At 38.1% G+C, this 19,781-nt stretch overlaps 3 protein-coding genes across 3 annotated transcripts; all 3 read right to left on the bottom strand.

Annotated features, from left to right (window-relative positions):
- Nucleotides 1-311: 311 nt before the first annotated feature.
- LOC147609356 (uncharacterized) lies at nucleotides 312-1,355 on the bottom strand. The gene is made up of 2 exons (XM_086787955.1): nucleotides 1,339-1,355; nucleotides 312-954 (listed from the first exon to the last, which is right to left on the bottom strand). The coding sequence occupies exons 1-2, from the start codon at nucleotides 1,353-1,355 to the stop codon at nucleotides 312-314; spliced, it is 660 nt and encodes a 219-aa protein (XP_086644081.1).
- A 7,752-nt stretch (nucleotides 1,356-9,107) lies between these two features.
- Nucleotides 9,108-10,149, bottom strand: LOC147609355 (uncharacterized). The gene is made up of 2 exons (XM_086787954.1): nucleotides 10,133-10,149; nucleotides 9,108-9,750 (listed from the first exon to the last, which is right to left on the bottom strand). Exons 1-2 carry the CDS (start codon nucleotides 10,147-10,149, stop codon nucleotides 9,108-9,110), a joined length of 660 nt encoding a protein of 219 aa, XP_086644080.1.
- Nucleotides 10,150-17,910: 7,761 nt separating this feature from the next.
- Nucleotides 17,911-18,952, bottom strand: LOC147609354 (uncharacterized). Its single transcript, XM_086787953.1, has 2 exons — nucleotides 18,936-18,952; nucleotides 17,911-18,553 (listed from the first exon to the last, which is right to left on the bottom strand). Exons 1-2 carry the CDS (start codon nucleotides 18,950-18,952, stop codon nucleotides 17,911-17,913), a joined length of 660 nt encoding a protein of 219 aa, XP_086644079.1.
- Between the last annotated feature and the right edge of the window lie 829 nt (nucleotides 18,953-19,781).

Here is a 19,781-nt window from a genome sequence, read left to right as displayed (position 1 = left end):
TCTAGTTGTCCGAAGATTGTTTTAATGCTTTGCTTGTCACCGCTATATTGGGTTAGAAGAACGGGTCAGCCCATTAGTCACTCTATTAAAGGTCTAACACTCCCAAAACAAAAAAAAAAAAGCCACCCATGCTAATAAATATACCACAAGGGTACTACTGCAAGGGATACCATTTACATAATCCTGTATCGTAAGTACTTACTTAGCTTAGATGCGGAGTCACAGTAGAACAACTCGGAAAACACGATTTTTGAGGCGACCTTCACAATTATTATTATTAGGATGTGATGATCACAATTATTAGTATCGAGCTAGACGGCAGCGGCGGCGGTGGGCATTTTAATGTCGATAGAGGAGTTGTCGCTGCGCCTGAGCACGAAGGGGAGTGTATTCGAGCTGTCAGCAGAGAGTTGGAAGTATGTATTTCCATCCTCTACATATGGGCTCAAGCCAAGGGAAGTCCCGAAGTTGAGGATGTTGTATGCTTCACAGCGTGCACTCTCAATCAAAGGGCAAGCTAGCGTCACGTTCTCAGCTGTAGAAAACTGGAAGCGACTGCCTAGTTCAAGCTCCACCAAGAACCATTCACCTTCGCCTTCTTGTCTCCAGCCCAAAGCTCTCTGGGTTTCCACATTCATGATTATGACGTCGTCGGACTGCGCTACCCAAAGCCGGTATTCTCTACTAAAGTGCGTGAACATATACCTAGCCCCAACATCCGCCAAGCGCACATAGTAGGTGGAATTGCTCTCGTCCCACTCCGGCGCCAGGCTTCCTCCTGAAATCGCCGTTAATTCATACACCTCCCGACCATAATACTTTGCTGGGCTCCAGCAATATGACCAGTATGGGTACACCAGTTGGCCTTGCGGAGGACAGTCAATAGCATCAGCACCGACCGACATCAACATCGCCGCTGCCGCTGCCGTTGCCACCACCACCACCACAATATTGCTGCACTCAACCAAAAGCCGATGGTTAGCTCCATGTCTTGATTAATAAATGTACGAAATAATTACAACAGGCACTTATTTGACGCAAACCAAATGACCAGGTAATTGGGAGAGAGAGAGGGGAGGGAGGGAAGGAGGCCCGGGGAGATTCAATGACGTTCTTGCTCAAACGACCCGATATATATATATATATATAGAGAGAGAGAGAGAGAGAGAGAGAGAGAGAGAGAGAGAGAGAGAGAAAATATGCACAGTCTCCTTTTTCTTCTACATTACCAGTAGCTAGCCTACCCATTACTGCTCGTGAAAATAAAATAACCTACACATGCCAGACTAGTTGTCCTTCTCGCCAACTTGAGTCTTTCAAAAGAGAGAAGCTACCTACCTGCTGCGAAGAGCCATGGCTATTGAAATGTGTATGCCAAATGCAATGCAAAAGGGTTGCTTGGCAAACCCTTTTATAGAATCCAGCCCTACCTATATTTTTCACAAAAAGATTTGGCCTTTCAACATGTGATGTAAATAAAAATCATGGGTCTTCTTGGAACTTGGCCTTTTGCATAATTGAAGGACGCCCTACACTATGATGTGTCATGTAAACCATAGTTAACTTCAACATGTGATCAAGATTGTACAACAAAGTCCTTCCCTTCAACATGTGATCTAAATAAAAATCAAAATCAGGCCTCTTTTACTTTCAAGACCACCATCAATCGGGATTCGGAACTTGGTCCTTGGCATTAAAATCAAGATTGTACACTAGAGTCCTTCCCTTTTAACATGTGATCTAAACAAAAACCATGTAAGCGGAGTGGACAATCATTGTCTCTCTAACACGAAGCATTCCTCACTTTTACACTCTTCACCATAATTACACAGGTTTGCGTAATTCTTTGTAATTCTCCATAATACTCTAAAAGCCGTAAAATTTTTCATAATTTTTTTTTTGTAGGCCCTAAATATTGCACAAGGAGATTACTTTCTATGTAATTTTCCTTAGTAATTTGTTTGGTAATACCAATCTCTATTGAGCTAAAAGACACTTGTAAAGAATACACATGTCATCATATTTTTTACTAACAATTGACACTTAATTATGATTTAATAAAAATACATATTCTATCAAAAAAATTGAGCTATTTTCTTATCTTTTACATAGAATGACCATAACTTTTGGCTAGAATGACGTATTAGAGAGCTAAAAAAAACCCTATAAGTTAAAAACTCCCCATTGAAAGTAATTGTCATTCTTTAAGAATTAAATATGTATGCATACTAAATTCAAGGCCACAAAAGGATATTTTGGTGACAAAAATTAATCTTTATTCATTTTTTTACCATGCACAACAACTTCCAAACTCAACCAGCCTTGGTACATGTGTTTTATATGATGTCATGAAGCAACATGAGTTTCTAAAGTATCTAAAACAATGAAATGGACATACGTTATCACTCTTTCAAATGCCTTTTGCACATGGTAAAATTGTACTTCCAAAGTATTATTGATTTGGCTATACTCTTTGTATCTTGAGGAGTTTGTGTAGTTTTATGGGTAGATATGTTTTCCAATAACAACAAAATGTAGGCTTTGGCCTAGTTTTTGCTGGTTGGGAGCATTTTAGCAGTGTTTTTTTCTTCTTTTGACGACACCCTATAAAATTTATAGCCTAATTGGATGCCTCAATCTGAGATACTTGAACTACATTTATAACCTAGCTATGTTAATGCACACAAGTGATATTTTTAACAAAGAATAGATATTGTTATAAAAATTTCCTATTCTTTTCTTTTAGTAATTTTTGGCGACCATATACTGTTTTTATGATTTTAAAGCTATAAAAATTCAAGCAAATGTAAAAAACACACACTAAAACTACCTAAATATCACGAACAACCCCAAATTTTTGCATTCAAAATACACTGGTTAATAGTAGTCTTCTCGTCAAATTTATGAGAATATTTAGGGTGTCAAAATATACTAAAACGTCCTTATGAAAATTCATATCATTTACATACATTGGAAGTCGAGATTAACAAGACCTTTTTGACATTGCCAAGACACTCCTAAATAAATAGTCCTCATGAATTGAAGCACTTGAGTGAATCCACTCAAGGGTGTAAATAGTCCCTCTGAAGAACATGCAACGAACACATTAATATATAACAATGATTTGATTGATGAATCTGTACACTTGATGCCAAAAATAATCATTGTTCACTTGAGTATGATTTATTTAACTTTTGTCTATTGCACAAAGGTTTTCAAAAAAGTGAGTTTCGGTAGACCCCTAAAAAAGCCTAAGCCCTTCCGAAAGGGAGGAAGCAGCATGGTCAACGCATGGATAGGCAAGCTGACAGGGCCCGAGGTAGAAAAGGCGTATGCCTCCCTAGCAAAGCACCCGAAACTAGTGGATGCACACTCCACCGAGAAGGAGGATTGGATAGAGGATCGAGTGCTTTTTTTGGCACAGTCTTGCGAAACTGGCGAGTGGTTGAAATCGTAACACATGGGTACCTCTTGTTCCCTACTCTCTCTCTCTCTCTCTCACTCTCTCACACACACACACAATTCACATGTAGACTCTCTTTGCAAGATATCGATAAAAGTCACTTCTATATACAAGAGACATGAATACAAATTCCATGGAAAATAGTAATAAGTGTGCTTGGTTGAAATCGAAACACATAGGACATTTCTCTCTCTCTCTCTCTCTCTCTCTCTCTCGATATTGACACATTTACACACCAAAACATTTCACACTTTTGCAAGATATTTCACATGTAACACATAGGAAATTTCTCTCTTTCACTCTCTCTCTCTCTCTCTCTCTCTTGATATTTACACATTAACACACCAACACATTTCAGAATTTTGCAAGATATTGATAAAAGTCACTTCCATACATGAGACAATGAATATAAAATCCATGGAAAACATTAATAAATGTTTTAGGCAACCAATGGCATGGCCTTCTGTATGACTCATATTCCATGTGAGGCACCAGCACTACTTGAAGTTGCATGATATTACTCGTTTATGTTGGGTCGTCATGGAGATCCCCCCTAATTCAAATACTCATATGGGTTGGTTATGTTAGGATGTGGTATACCATAAGGGTATGGCATGATTGCTAGCATCATTTCTACTCCTGTTGGTGGTGGATAGTAAGAAAGTTGCTGAGATGTAGAAGTAGCACCACGTGGTACATATGAAGCGCATGTCCTGGCAACCATTGGGGTTGTCCACACCAAGGTTCCTCCAACGAAATTTAAGGTTGCGTGCTTATTTGAATAATTTTCTTGGATTCTTTACCTTGAAACCACATGGAACCCAGGTCTATGGGCACATCTTGCAAATCAGGCAACTCCTAATTATAGCATAGCTAATGATTTTCTATGCTTATATAATCTGCTGTGACAACATTTGCTACAGCATCATTAAGAGAGAGCTCAAACAAATTACCATTACAAGAAGCAGTTGCAATAATCTATCCATCTTTTTCAATGCGGCATTTGGTGTGGTCGAATCCAACAAACAAACCAAGATCAACAAGTCTTGCAACTGAAAGAAGATTACGTTGAAGTTCTGGGACATGTAAAACCCCTCGTAAAACTCGAGTTGAAGAAGATAAGGTGCCAAGATATAAGATGCAGTTTGCCTGAACTGTCATAACTTTTGACTCACAACTCCGTTTGACAAACTTTTTTGATAGGATTCACCAGCACAACTCTAATTACAACAAGTTAAGCTATAAAATCATGTAGACAACACATAATCAAAGAACAATCTTGTAAGACATGAAATTATAATCATGAATTTAACAAGAAGACATAGATGCTTCCCTTATAGATGCTTTGATACCATGTTGAAATGTAGAGAGAAAGAGACGAGACAAGAGACACATCATGTATGCTCCCAAAGACTGATTCATATTGAGGACAAGATACATAACTATATTGTTTCGGTATATAACATTATTTTCTTGTCATGTATTAAGTTTTGAAATTTCGTGTAGATAACTACATTCTTTGCATTGGCTTTGCACAAGGCCAGCATGTGTCCCCCTTATGGGCATGAGAGAAAAAAAAAGGTACATTAATATTCATTCTTTGAATGGGTTTTTTGTTATAAGAAACCAATAGTTATTGGAACTATGTGTATGGGTGGGACAACTACTTCAACAAAATCTTGATGTGGAGATACTTACCCATTACATGCCTTCATCCATGAGGGCACATTGCAAAGGTAAGCTTGGAGGATGGTGAGGTCCCCTCCTTGAGAGGAGTGCCTCTCTTATGTTATTGTTTTTGGAAGCATTGTGTCCAACAACAGGTACTACTTTTGGACATTGGAGGTGGCATGGGGCCTATGCTAAAAGCCTCTATGCACACAAGGCATCGTTGTATGCTCATTGACATGGACAAAGAGATATGTGAGGGATATCTTACTGCTTTTGTAGAGAATTATGCAGTGCTATGCAAGTGGCTAGCATGGAGGTGACTTTTTCCAGTGCTGATGAAGATCGGTTTATTGTGGATGATGCAGCTCTTGATGACTAGTAAGTAGACTGTCTTGAATTTTGATGTGTAGTGCTTTTTCTTATGCCTTACCCAGTTATAGTGAGTTGCCTTGTTATATGCAAAGGAAATGGAAAGGCATTTTATCTTGGATCCTTCATATGGGCGGCATCGTGTCCTAAGTCACTAGCTCATGTAAAATCAAGAGGCTTGCAAGTCCTAGCATCGACTCAAGTGAAGCTTGGGTGAAGATCGTCCATGCTGAGAACTCTATATGTTGTTATCTCTATTGAGATATATGAACGGATGAGATCACATCTCCATATCTCGATCTCATCTCGATCGAGATACATCAATGGTCAAGATTACATTCCCATATCTCGTTCAAGATATGTGGACGGTGGAGATGGCATCACTGATTATGCTGAATGTATATCTAAGTGGGCAAGTCGAGAGGGATCCATTGTGGCATTGATGTGGATGTGAGTGGCCTACATATCTCAATCAAGATAGCGAGGTAGCGGTGACATATATTAGTGACATGGATGGTGACTTCCCTTCTGAGCCTGTTGGCGTGGCGATTGTTGATATCTCGATCGATATAGGGCTTTTGGCTTGGGAGGGACGTGCTATTTTTGTATTGATGGTGATATCTCGATCGAGATACTCCGCCCGAGAGTCTTGCTCGTTGCATCCATGCCCTAGTTGCAGAGAGAGTGAATGAAAGTGAGTACACTCACCTTGCAACTACCCTGGTTTTTTGTGAGCCTATATTCTCTAGACAACTTTAGAATAAATTCTCTACCGAACTCTCATATGTTTTTTTGTGAGCCTATATTCTCTAGACAACTTTAGAATAAATTCTCTACCGAACTCTCATATGTTTTTTTTCATGGCTTTTGTAGAGAGGGTGTGCTGATTTAAATGGTCATAAAACACACTCACTTTTTAAAATCCCATTGGCTCTCAATGCTTCTAGCACATGTGGTATCAAAGCTAATAGCCCATTAGCTGAGGTGTTGAAGCTTGCAAGGCTAATCATTTGTGATGAGACTCCAATAATGCATCAGTATGCATATAAAGCATTGGAAAGGACATTCAAAGACATTACACAAAGTGTTATAGTGTTTGGTGGAAAACATATACTCTTTGCTGGTGACTTCAGGCAAATCTTACCCATTGTGGCAAAGGTATCGCATGAGGAAATTGTTGATGCAATGTTCTACCGGTCATATATTTGGAGATATGTGAATGTTTTAAAAGCTCACCCAAAACATGCGGATCAGATAGAGTGCTTATGGTTATACAAAACTAGAGTTTGTCAAATGGACTTTACAAATTGGAGATGGCTCTATAGGCCATCCAAACAATCAAGGAAGAGTGGTAGTTCTACCACAAGTGTTAATCCATGGGAACTCCCTTTTCAGTTTGGTAGATTGGGTATACAAACGTCTTCGAAGAGTGGAGGATTATGCATGCTTCTTCAAAGGCCGTACTATTCTTGCACCACGAAATCTAAAAGTTTATGAGATCAATAAACTAGCCTTCAGTGCATTGCCCACTCTTAAAAGAGAATACCTCAGTGTAGATTCAGTTGTTTCTTCTGAGAATGACATAATATTGTATTCAATTGAGTACCTGAACAATCTGAACTTAGGTGGTCATTACTCTCCTCACCACTTGTGTCTAAAGATTAATGCTCCTATCTATAGTTTTGGACCCTCGGTGCAGGGACTTTGTAATGGTACCAAACTAATATGCAAGCAAATTCAGTCGAAGGTGATAGAAGAAAAAATCATTGTAGGTACAAACATTGGAGACAAGGTCTTTATAAGGATAACATTCATACCAAATATGCTTCAATTACATTTTGACATGAAAAGGAGACAATTTCCTGTGAGGCTAGCTTTTGGTATGTCAATGAATAAGTCCCAAGGATAAACATTGAGTGTGTTGGGAATTTATTTGGCCACACAAGTATTCACACATGGACAATTCTATGTTGCTATGTCATGTGTTAGATCATCTAATGTAGTGAAGTGTGTGTAAAGTATACTATGGGGAACACGAAAGTAGCATAGAAGGTTCAAATGAAGTCTTCACAACCAATGTTGTCTATAAAGAGGTATTGCAAATGGCATGCAGAGGAATGTAAATCTAATCTATGCCCAAAAGATGGGAATGAGCTATTGATACAACAATCAACAAATACCAAAGACTACATTCATAGATATCTCTATATCAATCAAGTAAGCATTTGAAATGAGAATGTTTACAAAGATGTAACATGTGCAATCTAGATGTTGTCTATCAGTAACATACTTTAAAGTTGATTGATGTTTCTTTTAAAATGATAATTATTTTATTGTGATGCGAAGACATAAAGTTAAATAGGGGTTGGATGGCAAAATTCCTTTAAGTTATCTCTCATATTGAGGCAACCCTTGCTAGTAATATTGAATTGATATGTATAAATTTACTTACATTAAGGTAAAGCCACCATGCAAATCCACAATAAAGAGTGACGTCCCATCTATTGCTCAAGGGGTGGTTCAAATTGTTGCGCGATGGCTGCAAGGGCTTAGTGAGTTTCTCTTTATTTTTTTAACATTTGGAGAAGCAAATGTTTTGCTTTTGACTTGCTTTTATTTATTTTTCTTGCTTGGTTCAAAATACTAAACCTCCAGAGAGAGAGAGAGAGAGAGTGACCTTAAAATCTTATGTAAATGATTAGTGTAATGAGTGTTGTATTTGATATCACGAATATATTGCTTAGGATGGGTATGGCATGGAGATCATTTTAATTTATTTATAGTGATGAACAGGTTATTGAAGGTATTTCTCTTTATGGCTGCTATAATATAGACATCATTGTTTACCATAATCTAGTTAATTTTTATGTAGACCCTCCATTTTGAGAAGGACAAGCAACAACCTCTCTAGTTATCAAACTATTAGAGAGTACATGTGTATTGTGATATATATAGAAACTTTCTTTTTATGTAGCCTTTACGTTTTATTTAAAAAAATTAATTTATTATTGATACATTCTTTTTGTCAACGGAGAATATCTTTATTTATTTGTACCTAGATTATTAATGTTAGGTTTGTATGGTCGAGACACTTACAACAATGAGATCTTTGGACTCCTTGAAATTTACAATCTAAGATTGCGAATTAACTTCATATACATGTAATGTTTGTAGACTATGAAAAGTCTAATAAGTTCAAATATTGATCCACCGAATTAGTTTTGTAAGGTTTTATCTTTGTTCTTCTTCTTTTTGAAAATTATATCTTGCAATTTCTAATATCTTGAAATAATCTAGTTGTCCGAAGATTGTTTTAATGCTTTGCTTGTCACCGCTATATTGGGTTAGAAGAACGGGTCAGCCCATTAGTCACTCTATTAAAGGTCTAACACTCCCAAAACAAAAAAAAAAAAAGCCACCCATGCTAATAAATATACCACAAGGGTACTACTGCAAGGGATACCATTTACATAATCCTGTATCGTAAGTACTTACTTAGCTTAGATGCGGAGTCACAGTAGAACAACTCGGAAAACACGATTTTTGAGGCGACCTTCACAATTATTATTATTAGGATGTGATGATCACAATTATTAGTATCGAGCTAGACGGCAGCGGCGGCGGTGGGCATTTTAATGTCGATAGAGGAGTTGTCGCTGCGCCTGAGCACGAAGGGGAGTGTATTCGAGCTGTCAGCAGAGAGTTGGAAGTATGTATTTCCATCCTCTACATATGGGCTCAAGCCAAGGGAAGTCCCGAAGTTGAGGATGTTGTATGCTTCACAGCGTGCACTCTCAATCAAAGGGCAAGCTAGCGTCACGTTCTCAGCTGTAGAAAACTGGAAGCGACTGCCTAGTTCAAGCTCCACCAAGAACCATTCACCTTCGCCTTCTTGTCTCCAGCCCAAAGCTCTCTGGGTTTCCACATTCATGATTATGACGTCGTCGGACTGCGCTACCCAAAGCCGGTATTCTCTACTAAAGTGCGTGAACATATACCTAGCCCCAACATCCGCCAAGCGCACATAGTAGGTGGAATTGCTCTCGTCCCACTCCGGCGCCAGGCTTCCTCCTGAAATCGCCGTTAATTCATACACCTCCCGACCATAATACTTTGCTGGGCTCCAGCAATATGACCAGTATGGGTACACCAGTTGGCCTTGCGGAGGACAGTCAATAGCATCAGCACCGACCGACATCAACATCGCCGCTGCCGCTGCCGTTGCCACCACCACCACCACAATATTGCTGCACTCAACCAAAAGCCGATGGTTAGCTCCATGTCTTGATTAATAAATGTACGAAATAATTACAACAGGCACTTATTTGACGCAAACCAAATGACCAGGTAATTGGGAGAGAGAGAGGGGAGGGAGGGAAGGAGGCCCGGGGAGATTCAATGACGTTCTTGCTCAAACGACCCGATATATATATATATATAGAGAGAGAGAGAGAGAGAGAGAGAGAGAGAGAGAGAGAGAGAGAGAAAATATGCACAGTCTCCTTTTTCTTCTACATTACCAGTAGCTAGCCTACCCATTACTGCTCGTGAAAATAAAATAACCTACACATGCCAGACTAGTTGTCCTTCTCGCCAACTTGAGTCTTTCAAAAGAGAGAAGCTACCTACCTGCTGCGAAGAGCCATGGCTATTGAAATGTGTATGCCAAATGCAATGCAAAAGGGTTGCTTGGCAAACCCTTTTATAGAATCCAGCCCTACCTATATTTTTCACAAAAAGATTTGGCCTTTCAACATGTGATGTAAATAAAAATCATGGGTCTTCTTGGAACTTGGCCTTTTGCATAATTGAAGGACGCCCTACACTATGATGTGTCATGTAAACCATAGTTAACTTCAACATGTGATCAAGATTGTACAACAAAGTCCTTCCCTTCAACATGTGATCTAAATAAAAATCAAAATCAGGCCTCTTTTACTTTCAAGACCACCATCAATCGGGATTCGGAACTTGGTCCTTGGCATTAAAATCAAGATTGTACACTAGAGTCCTTCCCTTTTAACATGTGATCTAAACAAAAACCATGTAAGCGGAGTGGACAATCATTGTCTCTCTAACACGAAGCATTCCTCACTTTTACACTCTTCACCATAATTACACAGGTTTGCGTAATTCTTTGTAATTCTCCATAATACTCTAAAAGCCGTAAAATTTTTCATAATTTTTTTTTTGTAGGCCCTAAATATTGCACAAGGAGATTACTTTCTATGTAATTTTCCTTAGTAATTTGTTTGGTAATACCAATCTCTATTGAGCTAAAAGACACTTGTAAAGAATACACATGTCATCATATTTTTTACTAACAATTGACACTTAATTATGATTTAATAAAAATACATATTCTATCAAAAAAATTGAGCTATTTTCTTATCTTTTACATAGAATGACCATAACTTTTGGCTAGAATGACGTATTAGAGAGCTAAAAAAAACCCTATAAGTTAAAAACTCCCCATTGAAAGTAATTGTCATTCTTTAAGAATTAAATATGTATGCATACTAAATTCAAGGCCACAAAAGGATATTTTGGTGACAAAAATTAATCTTTATTCATTTTTTTACCATGCACAACAACTTCCAAACTCAACCAGCCTTGGTACATGTGTTTTATATGATGTCATGAAGCAACATGAGTTTCTAAAGTATCTAAAACAATGAAATGGACATACGTTATCACTCTTTCAAATGCCTTTTGCACATGGTAAAATTGTACTTCCAAAGTATTATTGATTTGGCTATACTCTTTGTATCTTGAGGAGTTTGTGTAGTTTTATGGGTAGATATGTTTTCCAATAACAACAAAATGTAGGCTTTGGCCTAGTTTTTGCTGGTTGGGAGCATTTTAGCAGTGTTTTTTTCTTCTTTTGACGACACCCTATAAAATTTATAGCCTAATTGGATGCCTCAATCTGAGATACTTGAACTACATTTATAACCTAGCTATGTTAATGCACACAAGTGATATTTTTAACAAAGAATAGATATTGTTATAAAAATTTCCTATTCTTTTCTTTTAGTAATTTTTGGCGACCATATACTGTTTTTATGATTTTAAAGCTATAAAAATTCAAGCAAATGTAAAAAACACACACTAAAACTACCTAAATATCACGAACAACCCCAAATTTTTTGCATTCAAAATACACTAGTTAATAGTAGTCTTCTCGTCAAATTTATGAGAATATTTAGGGTGTCAAAATATACTAAAACGTCCTTATGAAAATTCATATCATTTACATACATTGGAAGTCGAGATTAACAAGACCTTTTTGACATTGCCAAGACACTCCTAAATAAATAGTCCTCATGAATTGAAGCACTTGAGTGAATCCACTCAAGGGTGTAAATAGTCCCTCTGAAGAACATGCAACGAACACATTAATATATAACAATGATTTGATTGATGAATCTGTACACTTGATGCCAAAAATAATCATTGTTCACTTGAGTATGATTTATTTAATTTTTGTCTATTGCACAAAGGTTTTCAAAAAAGTGAGTTTCGGTAGACCCCTAAAAAAGCCTAAGCCCTTCCGAAAGGGAGGAAGCAGCATGGTCAACGCATGGATAGGCAAGCTGACAGGGCCCGAGGTAGAAAAGGCGTATGCCTCCCTAGCAAAGCACCCGAAACTAGTGGATGCACACTCCACCGAGAAGGAGGATTGGATAGAGGATCGAGTGCTTTTTTTGGCACAGTCTTGCGAAACTGGCGAGTGGTTGAAATCGTAACACATGGGTACCTCTTGTTCCCTACTCTCTCTCTCTCTCTCTCACTCTCTCACACACACACACAATTCACATGTAGACTCTCTTTGCAAGATATCGATAAAAGTCACTTCTATATACAAGAGACATGAATACAAATTCCATGGAAAATAGTAATAAGTGTGCTTGGTTGAAATCGAAACACATAGGACATTTCTCTCTCTCTCTCTCTCTCTCTCTCTCTCTCTCTCTCTCGATATTGACACATTTACACACCAAAACATTTCACACTTTTGCAAGATATTTCACATGTAACACATAGGAAATTTCTCTCTTTCACTCTCTCTCTCTCTCTCTCTCTTGATATTTACACATTAACACACCAACACATTTCAGAATTTTGCAAGATATTGATAAAAGTCACTTCCATACATGAGACAATGAATATAAAATCCATGGAAAACATTAATAAATGTTTTAGGCAACCAATGGCATGGCCTTCTGTATGACTCATATTCCATGTGAGGCACCAGCACTACTTGAAGTTGCATGATATTACTCGTTTATGTTGGGTCGTCATGGAGATCCCCCCTAATTCAAATACTCATATGGGTTGGTTATGTTAGGCTGTGGTATACCATAAGGGTATGGCATGATTGCTAGCATCATTTCTACTCCTGTTGGTGGTGGATAGTAAGAAAGTTGCTGAGATGTAGAAGTAGCACCACGTGGTACATATGAAGCGCTTGTCCTGGCAACCATTGGGGTTGTCCACACCAAGGTTCCTCCAACGAAATTTAAGGTTGCGTGCTTATTTGAATAATTTTCTTGGATTCTTTACCTTGAAACCACATGGAGCCCAGGTCTATGGGCACATCTTGCAAATGAGGCAACTCCTAATTATAGCATAGCTAATGATTTTCTATGCTTATATAATCTGCTGTGACAACATTTGCTACAGCATCATTAAGAGAGAGCTCAAACAAATTACCATTACAAGAAGCAGTTGCAATAATCTATCCATCTTTCTCAATGCGGCATTTGGTGTGGTCGAATCCAACAAACAAACCAAGATCAACAAGTCTTGCAACTGAAAGAAGATTACGTTGAAGTTCTGGGACATGTAAAACCCCTCGTAAAACTCGAGTTGAAGAAGATAAGGTGCCAAGATATAAGATGCAGTTTGCCTGAACTGTCATAACTTTTGACTCACAACTCCGTTTGACAAACTTTTTTGATAGGATTCACCAGCACAACTCTAATTACAACAAGTTAAGCTATAAAATCATGTAGACAACACATAATCAAAGAACAATCTTGTAAGACATGAAATTATAATCATGAATTTAACAAGAAGACATAGATGCTTCCCTTATAGATGCTTTGATACCATGTTAAAATGTAGAGAGAAAGAGACGAGACAAGAGACACATCATGTATGCTCCCAAAGACTGATTCATATTGAGGACAAGATACATAACTATATTGTTTCGGTATATAACATTATTTTCTTGTCATGTATTAAGTTTTGAAATTTCGTGTAGATAACTACATTCTTTGCATTGGCTTTGCACAAGGCCAGCATGTGTCCCCCTTATGGGCATGAGAGAAAAAAAAAGGTACATTAATATTCATTCTTTGAATGGGTTTTTTGTTATAAGAAACCAATAGTTATTGGAACTATGTGTATGGGTGGGACAACTACTTCAACAAAATCTTGATGTGGAGATACTTACCCATTACATGCCTTCATCCATGAGGGCACATTGCAAAGGTAAGCTTGGAGGATGGTGAGGTCCCCTCCTTGAGAGGAGTGCCTCTCTTATGTTATTGTTTTTGGAAGCATTGTGTCCAACAACAGGTACTACTTTTGGACATTGGAGGTGGCATGGGGCCTATGCTAAAAGCCTCTATGCACACAAGGCATCGTTGTATGCTCATTGACATGGACAAAGAGATATGTGAGGGATATCTTACTGCTTTTGTAGAGAATTATGTAGTGCTATGCAAGTGGCTAGCATGGAGGTGACTTTTTCCAGTGCTGATGAAGATCGGTTTATTGTGGATGATGCAGCTCTTGATGACTAGTAAGTAGACTGTCTTGAATTTTGATGTGTAGTGCTTTTTCTTATGCCTTACCCAGTTATAGTGAGTTGCCTTGTTATATGCAAAGGAAATGGAAAGGCATTTTATCTTGGATCCTTCATATGGGCGGCATCGTGTCCTAAGTCACTAGCTCATGTAAAATCAAGAGGCTTGCAAGTCCTAGCATCGACTCAAGTGAAGCTTGGGTGAAGATCGTCCATGCTGAGAACTCTATATGTTGTTATCTCTATTGAGATATATGAACGGATGAGATCACATCTCCATATCTCGATCTCATCTCGATCGAGATACATCAATGGTCAAGATTACATTCCCATATCTCGTTCAAGATATGTGGACGGTGGAGATGGCATCACTGATTATGCTGAATGTATATCTAAGTGGGCAAGTCGAGAGGGATCCATTGTGGCATTGATGTGGATGTGAGTGGCCTACATATCTCAATCAAGATAGCGAGGTAGCGGTGACATATATTAGTGACATGGATGGTGACTTCCCTTCTGAGCCTGTTGGCGTGGCGATTGTTGATATCTCGATCGATATAGGGCTTTTGGCTTGGGAGGGACGTGCTATTTTTGTATTGATGGTGATATCTCGATCGAGATACTCCGCCCGAGAGTCTTGCTCGTTGCATCCATGCCCTAGTTGCAGAGAGAGTGAATGAAAGTGAGTACACTCACCTTGCAACTACCCTGGTTTTTTGTGAGCCTATATTCTCTAGACAACTTTAGAATAAATTCTCTACCGAACTCTCATATGTTTTTTTGTGAGCCTATATTCTCTAGACAACTTTAGAATAAATTCTCTACCGAACTCTCATATGTTTTTTTTCATGGCTTTTGTAGAGAGGGTGTGCTGATTTAAATGGTCATAAAACACACTCACTTTTTAAAATCCCATTGGCTCTCAATGCTTCTAGCACATGTGGTATCAAAGCTAATAGCCCATTAGCTGAGGTGTTGAAGCTTGCAAGGCTAATCATTTGTGATGAGACTCCAATAATGCATCAGTATGCATATAAAGCATTGGAAAGGACATTCAAAGACATTACACAAAGTGTTATAGTGTTTGGTGGAAAACATATACTCTTTGCTGGTGACTTCAGGCAAATCTTACCCATTGTGGCAAAGGTATCGCATGAGGAAATTGTTGATGCAATGTTCTACCGGTCATATATTTGGAGATATGTGAATGTTTTAAAAGCTCACCCAAAACATGCGGATCAGATAGAGTGCTTATGGTTATACAAAACTAGAGTTTGTCAAATGGACTTTACAAATTGGAGATGGCTCTATAGGCCATCCAAACAATCAAGGAAGAGTGGTAGTTCTACCACAAGTGTTAATCCATGGGAACTCCCTTTTCAGTTTGGTAGATTGGGTATACAAACGTCTTCGAAGAGTGGAGGATTATGCATGCTTCTTCAAAGGCCGTACTATTCTTGCACCACGAAATCTAAAAGTTTATGAGATCAATAAACTAGCCTTCAGTGCATTGCCCAGTCTTAAAAGAGAATACCTCAGTGTAGATTCAGTTGTTTCTTCTGAGAATGACATAATATTGTATTCAATTGAGTACCTGAACAATCTGAACTTAGGTGGTCATTACTCTCCTCACCACTTGTGTCTAAAGATTAATGCTCCTATCTATAGTTTTGGACCCTCGGTGCAGGGACTTTGTAATGGTACCAAACTAATATGCAAGCAAATTCAGTCGAAGGTGATAGAAGAAAAAATCATTGTAGGTACAAACATTGGAGACAAGGTCTTTATAAGGATAACATTCATACCAAATATGCTTCAATTACATTTTGACATGAAAAGGAGACAATTTCCTGTGAGGCTAGCTTTTGGTATGTCAATGAATAAGTCCCAAGGATAAACATTGAGTGTGTTGGGAATTTATTTGGCCACACAAGTATTCACACATGGACAATTCTATGTTGCTATGTCATGTGTTAGATCATCTAATGTAGTGAAGTGTGTGTAAAGTATACTATGGGGAACACGAAAGTAGCATAGAAGGTTCAAATGAAGTCTTCACAACCAATGTTGTCTATAAAGAGGTATTGCAAATGGCATGCAGAGGAATGTAAATCTAATCTATGCCCAAAAGATGGGAATGAGCTATTGATACAACAATCAACAAATACCAAAGACTACATTCATAGATATCTCTATATCAATCAAGTAAGCATTTGAAATGAGAATGTTTACAAAGATGTAACATGTGCAATCTAGATGTTGTCTATCAGTAACATACTTTAAAGTTGATTGATGTTTCTTTTAAAATGATAATTATTTTATTGTGATGCGAAGACATAAAGTTAAATAGGGGTTGGATGGCAAAATTCCTTTAAGTTATCTCTCATATTGAGGCAACCCTTGCTAGTAATATTGAATTGATATGTATAAATTTACTTACATTAAGGTAAAGCCACCATGCAAATCCACAATAAAGAGTGACGTCCCATCTATTGCTCAAGGGGTGGTTCAAATTGTTGCGCGATGGCTGCAAGGGCTTAGTGAGTTTCTCTTTATTTTTTTAACATTTGGAGAAGCAAATGTTTTGCTTTTGACTTGCTTTTATTTATTTTTCTTGCTTGGTTCAAAATACTAAACCTCCAGAGAGAGAGAGAGAGAGAGTGACCTTAAAATCTTATGTAAATGATTAGTGTAATGAGTGTTGTATTTGATATCACGAATATATTGCTTAGGATGGGTATGGCATGGAGATCATTTTAATTTATTTATAGTGATGAACAGGTTATTGAAGGTATTTCTCTTTATGGCTGCTATAATATAGACATCATTGTTTACCATAATCTAGTTAATTTTTATGTAGACCCTCCATTTTGAGAAGGACAAGCAACAACCTCTCTAGTTATCAAACTATTAGAGAGTACATGTGTATTGTGATATATATAGAAACTTTCTTTTTATGTAGCCTTTACGTTTTATTTAAAAAAATTAATTTATTATTGATACATTCTTTTTGTCAACGGAGAATATCTTTATTTATTTGTACCTAGATTATTAATGTTAGGTTTGTATGGTCGAGACACTTACAACAATGAGATCTTTGGACTCCTTGAAATTTACAATCTAAGATTGCGAATTAACTTCATATACATGTAATGTTTGTAGACTATGAAAAGTCTAATAAGTTCAAATATTGATCCACCGAATTAGTTTTGTAAGGTTTTATCTTTGTTCTTCTTCTTTTTGAAAATTATATCTTGCAATTTCTAATATCTTGAAATAATCTAGTTGTCCGAAGATTGTTTTAATGCTTTGCTTGTCACCGCTATATTGGGTTAGAAGAACGGGTCAGCCCATTAGTCACTCTATTAAAGGTCTAACACTCCCAAAACAAAAAAAAAAAAAGCCACCCATGCTAATAAATATACCACAAGGGTACTACTGCAAGGGATACCATTTACATAATCCTGTATCGTAAGTACTTACTTAGCTTAGATGCGGAGTCACAGTAAAACAACTCGGAAAACACGATTTTTGAGGCGACCTTCACAATTATTATTATTAGGATGTGATGATCACAATTATTAGTATCGAGCTAGACGGCAGCGGCGGCGGTGGGCATTTTAATGTCGATAGAGGAGTTGTCGCTGCGCCTGAGCACGAAGGGGAGTGTATTCGAGCTGTCAGCAGAGAGTTGGAAGTATGTATTTCCATCCTCTACATATGGGCTCAAGCCAAGGGAAGTCCCGAAGTTGAGGATGTTGTATGCTTCACAGCGTGCACTCTCAATCAAAGGGCAAGCTAGCGTCACGTTCTCAGCTGTAGAAAACTGGAAGCGACTGCCTAGTTCAAGCTCCACCAAGAACCATTCACCTTCGCCTTCTTGTCTCCAGCCCAAAGCTCTCTGGGTTTCCACATTCATGATTATGACGTCGTCGGACTGCGCTACCCAAAGCCGGTATTCTCTACTAAAGTGCGTGAACATATACCTAGCCCCAACATCCGCCAAGCGCACATAGTAGGTGGAATTGCTCTCGTCCCACTCCGGCGCCAGGCTTCCTCCTGAAATCGCCGTTAATTCATACACCTCCCGACCATAATACTTTGCTGGGCTCCAGCAATATGACCAGTATGGGTACACCAGTTGGCCTTGCGGAGGACAGTCAATAGCATCAGCACCGACCGACATCAACATCGCCGCTGCCGCTGCCGTTGCCACCACCACCACCACAATATTGCTGCACTCAACCAAAAGCCGATGGTTAGCTCCATGTCTTGATTAATAAATGTACGAAATAATTACAACAGGCACTTATTTGACGCAAACCAAATGACCAGGTAATTGGGAGAGAGAGAGGGGAGGGAGGGAAGGAGGCCCGGGGAGATTCAATGACGTTCTTGCTCAAACGACCCGATATATATATATATATATAGAGAGAGAGAGAGAGAGAGAGAGAGAGAGAGAGAGAGAGAGAGAAAATATGCACAGTCTCCTTTTTCTTCTACATTACCAGTAGCTAGCCTACCCATTACTGCTCGTGAAAATAAAATAACCTACACATGCCAGACTAGTTGTCCTTCTCGCCAACTTGAGTCTTTCAAAAGAGAGAAGCTACCTACCTGCTGCGAAGAGCCATGGCTATTGAAATGTGTATGCCAAATGCAATGCAAAAGGGTTGCTTGGCAAACCCTTTTATAGAATCCAGCCCTACCTATATTTTTCACAAAAAGATTTGGCCTTTCAACATGTGATGTAAATAAAAATCATGGGTCTTCTTGGAACTTGGCCTTTTGCATAATTGAAGGACGCCCTACACTATGATGTGTCATGTAAACCATAGTTAACTTCAACATGTGATCAAGATTGTACAACAAAGTCCTTCCCTTCAACATGTGATCTAAATAAAAATCAAAATCAGGCCTCTTTTACTTTCAAGACCACCATCAATCGGGATTCGGAACTTGGTCCTTGGCATTAAAATCAAGATTGTACACTAGAGTCCTTCCCTTTTAACATGTGATCTAAACAAAAACCATGTAAGCGGAGTGGACAATCATTGTCTCTCTAACACGAAGCATTCCTCACTTTTACACTCTTCACCATAATTACACAGGTTTGCGTAATTCTTTGTAATTCTCCATAATACTCTAAAAGCCGTAAAATTTTTCATAATTTTTTTTTTGTAGGCCCTAAATATTGCACAAGGAGATTACTTTCTATGTAATTTTCCTTAGTAATTTGTTTGGTAATACCAATCTCTATTGAGCTAAAAGACACTTGTAAAGAATACACATGTCATCATATTTTTTACTAACAATTGACACTTAATTATGATTTAATAAAAATACATATTCTATCAAAAAAATTGAGCTATTTTCTTATCTTTTACATAGAATGACCATAACTTTTGGCTAGAATGACGTATTAGAGAGCTAAAAAAAACCCTATAAGTTAAAAACTCCCCA

Source organism: Cibotium barometz, chromosome 51 (assembly GCF_041138505.1).
Source record: "Cibotium barometz isolate CiBa-2024 chromosome 51, ASM4113850v1, whole genome shotgun sequence".
NCBI classification, from domain to species: Eukaryota; Viridiplantae; Streptophyta; class Polypodiopsida; order Cyatheales; family Cibotiaceae; genus Cibotium; species Cibotium barometz.
This window is presented reverse-complemented; position numbering and strand designations above follow the sequence as displayed.